The 8,774-nt window shown below is 40.1% G+C and overlaps 1 protein-coding gene across 1 annotated transcript; it reads right to left on the reverse strand.

Moving 5' to 3' along the window:
• Positions 1-3,008: 3,008 nt before the first annotated feature.
• LOC118386691 (paired box protein Pax-1-like) lies at positions 3,009-8,411 on the reverse strand. The gene is made up of 5 exons (XM_035774420.2): positions 8,112-8,411; positions 6,951-7,577; positions 5,871-6,004; positions 5,492-5,696; positions 3,009-3,582 (listed from the first exon to the last, which is right to left on the reverse strand). The coding sequence occupies exons 1-5, from the start codon at positions 8,113-8,115 to the stop codon at positions 3,494-3,496; spliced, it is 1,059 nt and encodes a 352-aa protein (XP_035630313.1). The 5' UTR covers positions 8,116-8,411; the 3' UTR covers positions 3,009-3,493.
• Between the last annotated feature and the right edge of the window lie 363 nt (positions 8,412-8,774).

Genomic DNA, 8,774 nt, shown 5'->3' on the forward strand with positions numbered 1-8,774 from the left:
GTTCAGATCATTTGGTTAATGAATTTTAAGCACATGTACATTTAAATGAGATATAGACTCAGTATTATATATCCTGTAGAATCCCTGATTCTATCAATTCTATAAGTAATGTATTGGATCTCTGTGTAGACTCACCGTAACACACCGAGTGTGGGCGGGTTTTCGCTCCACCCTTGTACTTGATTAAAGAATTAAGGTCATTAATTAGTAGGGAACTCTCCTCACCTGGTTGTCTAGGTCTTACTTGAAGGGAAAAGACAGAAGCCTGCAGAAACTAGGCCCTCCATGGAATGAGTTTGAGAACCCTGCTCTAACACATAATACTAATGACTATAAGGACAGGACACACCCTATATTTTGGCCTCTGCCTGTCTCAGCAGTCCTATGTGTGTGTCTCAAATGGCACTAAGTAGTGCACTAAATAGAAAATAGGGTGCCGTTTGGTACGCAGTCCTATCCCACTGGGCACACACTGGTTGAACCAACGTCGTTTCCAAGTCATTTCAATGAAATCACGTTGAACCAACGTGGAATAGGTGTTGAACTGACGTCTGCACCCCGTGGGATGCGTCTCGGGCAGGGTTTTGCAGCTCCCCGTCCCTTTGTTGATGTCCATCACCAGGTGTCCATGGTAACCCTACCACACACATCCCTCTCTCTGCTGCATGCTCCTGCTTTTAACAACTTCCTGGGTGTGTCCCAGATGGTAACCTATTCACTAAAAAGTGCACTACTTTTGACCAGAGCCCAATGACACCTGGTCAAAAGTAGGGCAATATGGGAATAGGGAGCCATTTGAGACGCAACCCTGTCTTTCTGACTACAAACCTGCGCACCCCTGAGTAGAACGTCCTCCAAAACCTTTTGTTAAAGTCAGTTTCTTATGCATGATCTTCAGCACATCTATCTCAATCCAATATCAACATTTTGGAGTGCATTTGGCCTACATATGGTCATTTGAATAATGAAAACTACATTTCACAAAATATGGACAGTGTAAGGATAAAACAAAAAACTCAAACAACAAAGCTGAACTACCAGTATCTGTATTGTGTTTAGAATGTTCTGTATATTTCTGTTCAGAAAGTCCCACGTGTCCTCATCTGAGAGAGAGGTCCGTGGCTTGGCTTGGCTGGGTTATATCCACCACACAGGCAAACTGTACTCTGAGGATTGTTAAATGTAAGCGCTTAACCAAACTATGTTTTCCACTTCCACTAACTGTATTGTCATAAGGTTTTCTTGGTTAGTATTTTTAGTCCTTTATGCAGATATAAAAATTCCTAAATTGCTCTCTGTTTACGCCTCAAAACCCCCCAAATAGGCCTCTGTATTCATCCTGAAATGTTGTCTACTCCCTTGCCTTAAACAAGTATAATTTTTAGAGACACTCAATACTTCTATCTAATGCAGCATTACATAACCAGATAATAATGAATATCTGTTTAGCGTTGTACAATTTTCTATAATAATAATAATTTAAAAAATATGTAGTGACAATTTTTTATAGGTATTCTGAATTTATGTATTAGGTCATTCTAGAATGTAGCAGGGGAATAACGTATAGGCTACCCTTAAATAAGACTAAAAAATATATATAATAATGATAATAATGAATTAATTATATTTAAGCAATAAGACCCATATACCCATTGCCCATATACAACAAACCCCTGAGATGCCTTATTGCTATTATAAACTGTCTTCCAACATAGTTAGAAGATTACAAATAAATGTTTTGTCATACCGGTGGTATATAGTTTGATATAACACGGCTTTTAGCCAATCAGCATTCAAGGCTCGAACCATGCATTTTATAATATAGATTCTAAAATGAATACAGAAATATCAACATATAAGCATGATCTTAATACATACTGTACATTCATGTTCGTGTTCATATTCATAATTCCTTATTGTAGTTAGAATGAATTACAGTAGCTTTGTAGTATTTCAAGAAGGGTTTGAGCGGATAAATTTCAATATATCAAAATATATTCTGTCCAAGGTAGCCTATCATTCATACTAGTATAATATAATATAATAAATATAATCTAACAATAATCTCATTTCGATTAGGCACAGATCTCTACACTTCCAAGGCAAATATTTGGATGGGCGAATACCCATTCGATCAGAATTCAGTTGAACATATGTACACTGTAAACTGAAATAAACAATGATAAAAAACAAAGGTGCAGAGAGGTAAAATTGTAGCTGTGACTGTGGGCAGTCTGGTTTAATCGATCAGTGATAGTTTGCACACGGTCAACAATTGATCAAGCCCAAGCTCGAATGTTTTCTGAAGGTTAACACGATATGCAGTCCCAAATGGAGGTACATTTACAATATATCACTTTTAAAGCGTCGTTTAATGCTCCTCTTGGCATAGCATTATTCGCGTTAGCTTTACAACACGTCTGTCTAGTATCCTTCTATGATTATTGATGCAAACGGTGCGCATGACTTGCATCTATCTCTGCATCTCTGCGTGATGTTTGGATTGATCAGGGGCTCCAGAGGATTGTGTACAGTCGGTTCTGATACTGTATGTTGGATTATCGGGTGTTTCGTGTTTGTCTTGGAATAGGCTATCCAATAGATGTGTCATTGTATGATTTTTGTCATGGTCTGGAGCCTATATCAAATAAGGGCGTGTTGGTCTCTATTCTTGACTGATTGTTGGGTAGCTATTGCGGCCAGCCTCCTTACCCAGATGGGGGGGGCAAGCCTGGCGGTGGCATCTGGCCAAAGGTATCGGCCTACAGAGATACCATCTTGCAAGGCGCCGAAAAGTGCAAAGCATCATTAACTCCAGAAAAGCTTGGTTTGCACGAATTTGAAGGGAGGCATGGTGAGTGACACATCAGGAGGAAAACAAACTGTTATACTGAATCATCATTATACGAAGGTATTTTACCAACTGCAAATGTATCATTTTCATTTTACCAGGAGCCAACAACATAAACCTGCAGGAATTAGGCAAATCCAAACATATGAACGAGGCATTTCCCGTTTAGCATGCCTTTATTAAGCACAGTTAGGCTATAAAAATATATAATACAGCTTCTGCAGATATAATTTACAAAATTACAAATAGGCCTACATGATATTGTTAACATTTTTAAATGTCCCTTTTAGGACATAGGCCGAAACAAATAGAGATGGTCCAGAGAGCATGCAGGATTATCATCGGTTGTGAGAAACAATGCGTTGGAACTGTCGAGACTTGTAGGCTGGCTACATAATTCGTGTTACACAATTTCGATTGGGATGAGTTTTGAATGAGTGGAATTTTAAATATATAATAATGATGTCCTAATCAACCCAACACCGCTGCATTGGTGCAGGTGAACAAGACTGCACCACCATTCATGTCGACATTCGATTATTCTACTAGTGGATTATGCATTTTTTGAAATCTTTTTTAATTTTACGCATTTTCTTTCGGCTACATTGCCTGTGATCTTGACGGTCCGTTGGTTTCGTTGGGTTATGAAGCGGAGGTCGGGAGAGATAGTCCGTGTACGCTCAACGCCTCGTGCTGGTGCTTGCTCAAGGGACCGGGAGGTTTTCTGTCTCCTGCGAAAAACAAACAAGAGATACGTTCATGGAACAAATAAATCGTAATTCTTTCCATCATCAGAACAGTGAGAACACAAAGGCGTGTTAGATGTAGGGTCCCAAAGCCGTGTCAAGAAGAGCAGATATCACTACACAATCTCCAAAGAAAACGCCATACAATACCTCACCATAACTGCAGCAACAGAGATATGGCATGGGCTGGCCGTTTTAATTATTGAGATATCTAGACAGAGTAATCTTTGATGTCTCATCTGACATAGATCAGGGTTATTGGACTGTCAATAGTAGCCTATCAAGTGGTTATGGAATCATATGTGTCCATTGTATAGTAGACCAAATATACTACTGAACACAAATATAAACGCAGCTGTTGGTCCCATGAGCTGAAATAAAAGATCCTAGAAATGTTCCATATGCACAAAAAGCTTATTTCTCTCAAATGTTGTGCGCAAATTTGTTTACATCCCTGTTAGTGAGTATTTCTCATTTCCCAAGATAATCCATCCACCTGACAGGTGAGGCATATCAATAAACTGATAAAACAGCAGGGCCATTACAAAGGTGCACCTTGTGCTGGGGGGGTCAATAAAATACCAGTCTAAGATGTGCCGTTTTGTCCCACAACACAATGCCACCGATGTCTCAAGTTTTGAGGGAGCATGCAATTGGCATGCTGACTGCATGAATGTCCACCAGAGCCGTTGCCAGAGAATTGAAGGTTCATCTTTCTACCACAAGCCACCTCGTTTTGTAGAATTTGGCAGTATGTCCAATCCGTCTCACAACCGCAGACCACGTTTATCCACGCCAGCCCCAGGACCTCCACGTCAGGCTTTTTCACCTGCGGCATCTTCTTAGATCACCCACCAGGACAGGTGATGAAACTTTAATTAAGCAATATTTTGTGGGGAAAAACTGAATTGTTGAAATTGTTGCATGTTGCTTTTATATTTTTGTTCAGCATATGTAGCAATCTTTCTTCACAAAAATATAATAGGGACATAGGCCAAGCTACTGACATCAAAATGATTGGATAAACATCAGCATCGATTTTCCAACATAGTATGTATGGATCATGTAGACCTCCTCAAGTATTTAATGTAGAATGGTGCTCATTGGTGTTACATTAATTAGCTTATCAGGCTATATCTTCATGACGTATTTTAAAAAATGTGAATAAGTCGAATGAATTAATTGACATCGCTAATTTCATGGTTGTTCTCATTTATATTAAATTACCTCTGACATTTGTATCTGTAAAAAATAAAAACCTTCCAAATCGGCCTAGTCGTCAAGCAAACGCACTAAAAGCTTGCAAATAGGAACATAAAATAGCCTAACATTTCTTCGCAAATTGAATAAACATAATTTGAACATCATAACTGCAACTTTATATTTGTAAGAATATGTAGGCCTAAAAGTTTTGAAGAGTAAGGTTGAAATCGTTATAGTAATCATATAGGCCTGTTCAAATATTATTCATGGGGGCTTCAAAATAACCTATAGGCCTACAGTCATCACCTGAGTGGGTACTGCTGTGCTATACCTGTAGACCAAAACGACTTGCACAGTAGCCTACACTTCCAAAGCCTTCTCCCAGAGGACTTAACGGTTTCCTTATGAGTCGCACAACACAGCGCCTGCTCTGTTCAGACATTCTCTAAATGTCAACTGTTGTCCTAGACCCCCTAATTGGGCACCTACTGTTGGGTCGTTAGCTTTCGACCCACAAGCCCTAATATATATATATATATATATTTTTTTTTTTGACGAGGGCATTTACAAATTGCTGGTGTTTGATTGACAGCTGCCTTAAGCCGCGCCTGCCACTGTTCTGCATTCAAATATCACCTGCATATTTGAAATGTAAAAACGTGTAGCTAAGTACAGAGACTGCATGGCTTACCTTCTCGTGCTGAGTGTTTGAAGGACATCGCCATGTGGAGGTCTCCACCTTGCATCGTTGCTTCGCTGTTGGGGTGGGCAAGACTTGTGCTTTGAGACTGCCAGTGGTGTCCCGTTGTCATATAGTTACCTGCTGGTCCACCATACACCCCGTATTGGTTTGGGGGAGAGTAGGCACAAGCATAACTAGATAGGTTTGAAGAAGACTGGAGAGGAAACCAAGAAAATAAAGCATTTTAAGCACAGAGAAGCAAAACGCCCTAACACTTTTATGCGTGCATTGTATTTACAGAGGAAATGTAGTGGAAACGGATTTCTGATCAAACTATGAACATATTCGTGGTTTGTGTATTGTTTGTGTATTTGATTCATAAATGTACCTGAGGAAACTTGATGTCTGCCTCTAGGGATGATTTCTCTATTCCGTTGACACCATGAGCTGAGGAAAACGTCGCTCTGTTTACGCTCGCCCACTCCTCCATTTTTGATGGGTACCCCTCAGCTCCAGCGATGGCTGTGGGAAATGTTTCAGTATAGAATGTAACATTATTAAGTCTACAAACCATTTGAGGTTTTATTCGATTTGTATCGATATTTTCAGATACACCTCTGCTGATGACAACATGCCTCTTGCACAAAGACATGCTATGATTATCATTGTTTTTGATTTAGGTAATTTCGTGTGGAAATTCTTCGTTACACACACTTCAACCAATCTTTATTTTCTAAAATCAGATCGAATGTTTGTGGCCACAATGTGTTCAATGCCATGTTTTTGTAAGATCTAAATTTCTATGAAATTTTAGAACAACATTTAATATTTTAAACATTCTTGTTTATTTGACACCTACAGTGTTTGCCTCTTCGATTTATAGAGACCTGGTTACATTATAACGCATATTCTGAAGGGAAACAATGATATCTCAAATAAAATAAGACGTTACATTAACGTTCACAATGGGCTACGGGTTCGATGTAGAACTATGTGTAGGCCTACGAATAGCCAAACCACAAAGTAGTCCTCACACCGATAGGCTAGCCTTATTTGACCATTGACACATTTCAAGAGGATTTAGCGTCCATATTTATGTCAGATGTATAATTTGGCTCCTTTATCAATAGGCAATTTTTTAAATTAGTTGTATGACTAACGTATAGGGCTATTTTAGGCGTAGCCTTTTAGGCCCATAATACCGTTTCACTATTTTACAGTTATACCTATAATGTTATTTTATTTATCAATCTATGTCGTTTAATATAAGTTGGTTGTTTTACGTTGTTTCTAATTCATATGGAATTGTATGATATATCTGTTTGATTGACAAGAAACACTGATTCGTAAATATTGACCTATTATGCATCTGGAAATATTGCCAATTAGGAACTGCGTATGCACTCAGTAATGCAGTTCCTGAAGAAACAACTGAGCTGCAAGAGTCAAATTCAATTTAGCCACCAACCTGCAGGGTCCATGAAGGCTCGGATGCCCAAAATGTTGCTGACTGTGTGCACGGAAGGCCAACCATGGCGGGAGAGGCTGACATGGCCCGGCGTGACCGGTATACCGGGACCGCTGCCAATTTTTGTCCCAGTGGGCGACATTGCGCTGGGGTATGAGTACGGGTACATGTGGTTGTAGGAGAGCTGATGATGGATTGGCTTGCTGTTCTCATACTGGCCCGGCTGGGAAAGATTTCCTATTTTGTTGCGTAAAATACGGCTTATGGAGCTGACGGAGGGAACGTTATACTTATCACACACTGCATCTGCAAGAAGCCTGTCCCTGATCTCCCAAGCAAATATTCCAGGGTCTCCTTGTTTGTAATCCCTTATGCTTTTCACCACGTTGGGTGTTGTGACCCGGGGTTTACTTCCTCCTATGGCACCGGGCAGTATCGAACCCGTCTCGTTGTATCTCGCAAGTATCTTGCTCACACAGCCATGAGAGACTCGAAGCTGTCTACTGATGTCACACGGTCGTATTCCAAGTTGAGCTAATTCCACGATTCTGATCCGAATCGAATTTGGAAGTGGTCGTCCGTTGACAAATACCCCGCCAAGCTGGTTTACTTCTCCATATGTATGATCTGCAAGAAACAAATAAGGAATTGCATTGAGGTGCATAGACTCGACAGATCAGTGTAACCGTGTTTTAAACGAATAGCATAACCACAATAGCCTGTAGCTTATGGCTTAATGCACAAGTGCGCACTCACGTTTCCAAAGCACCATTCCCCATCCTTGATCTAACCTATATCATTAGTATTATTATGGCCTTCAAATACAATTTCCAATGACCTATAATGATCTCAAACTTTGGAAAGCAGCTCAATCCAAATGTGGGTTAAAAAATAAATGGAAACAAAGACATGGACGCTGCCATTGGAATGATACATGGATGCACGCATTTGAGAATAGGATAGTACAATATAATGGTAAAACCTCTAAATCTCTTTGTATGCAAATATTTTCTCTTGATGAGTCCATGCCAAATTAATCACGGCTCACTGGGCACAAAACTCGGTTGAACGTCTTTTCCGCGTTAGTTCAAAGTAATTCCATTGAAATGACGTGTAAACTACGTTGATTCAACCAGTGTGTACCCAGTAGGGAGAGCTTACCCATTGCCTTTGGTGTGAGATGTTGTCCTTTAGCAGTTAAGAATGGCCGAAAAGTGCGGTCTCTCCCCTCTGCACATGAGATGGGGAAACTTGTTTTGCTGTGCGTTTTTCCTTTAGCTCTGCCCTTTCATTTCTGGTAAGATGATCGAAGACGGCGAGTTTGGGCAAAGGTACTGAAGTGATTTTTGTCCCATAAGGGAACATTTGTCCATCCCGAAGGCTCAAGTGTGCGGAGATTCATTTGACGCGTCCATTACGTCAATCTCGTTGGCTGCGGCTCAAGACTATTTCCCCATTTCATTGGTCTCCTCCTTCGCGTGTATGTTAGCCCAGGCTACTTCACCGAATCTTTTCCGGGTTTTAGAGTTGAACTTCTGTCAAGAGGACCTTTGTCACACCGACGAGAACTCTTGGAGCAAACATGCGCTTGGAAATTAAAATCTAACAAAGCTATTCTCTATGACAAGGACGTCGCTGTTTAAACATTTTTGATGAATAATGTCTAGAATTAACTTGCCTTTAGGAACAGTTATTTTTAATGCATTTACTGATTGGTGCTGATGTGCACGTTTTCGGCCGTGATATAGGTTTGCAATATAACGTTAATTTGCAAGGGTATTCGCATTGTTATCCATCCGAATAGTTACCTGCAGTCATTGAAAC

The sequence above is a fragment of the Oncorhynchus keta genome, chromosome 8 (assembly GCF_023373465.1).
Source record: "Oncorhynchus keta strain PuntledgeMale-10-30-2019 chromosome 8, Oket_V2, whole genome shotgun sequence".
Lineage (NCBI taxonomy): Eukaryota > Metazoa > Chordata > Actinopteri > Salmoniformes > Salmonidae > Oncorhynchus > Oncorhynchus keta.

Bases quoted from the DNA above. Each gene is read 5' to 3' on its own strand.
- LOC118386691 (XM_035774420.2), bottom strand. The intron at 6,005-6,950 runs GTTGGTGGCTAA...CATTTCCCACAG, and splicing joins AGCCTTCATGGACCCTGCAG to CCATCGCTGGAGCTGAGGGG. The intron at 5,697-5,870 runs GTACATTTATGA...TTTCCTCTCCAG, and splicing joins CAGACATCAAGTTTCCTCAG to TCTTCTTCAAACCTATCTAG.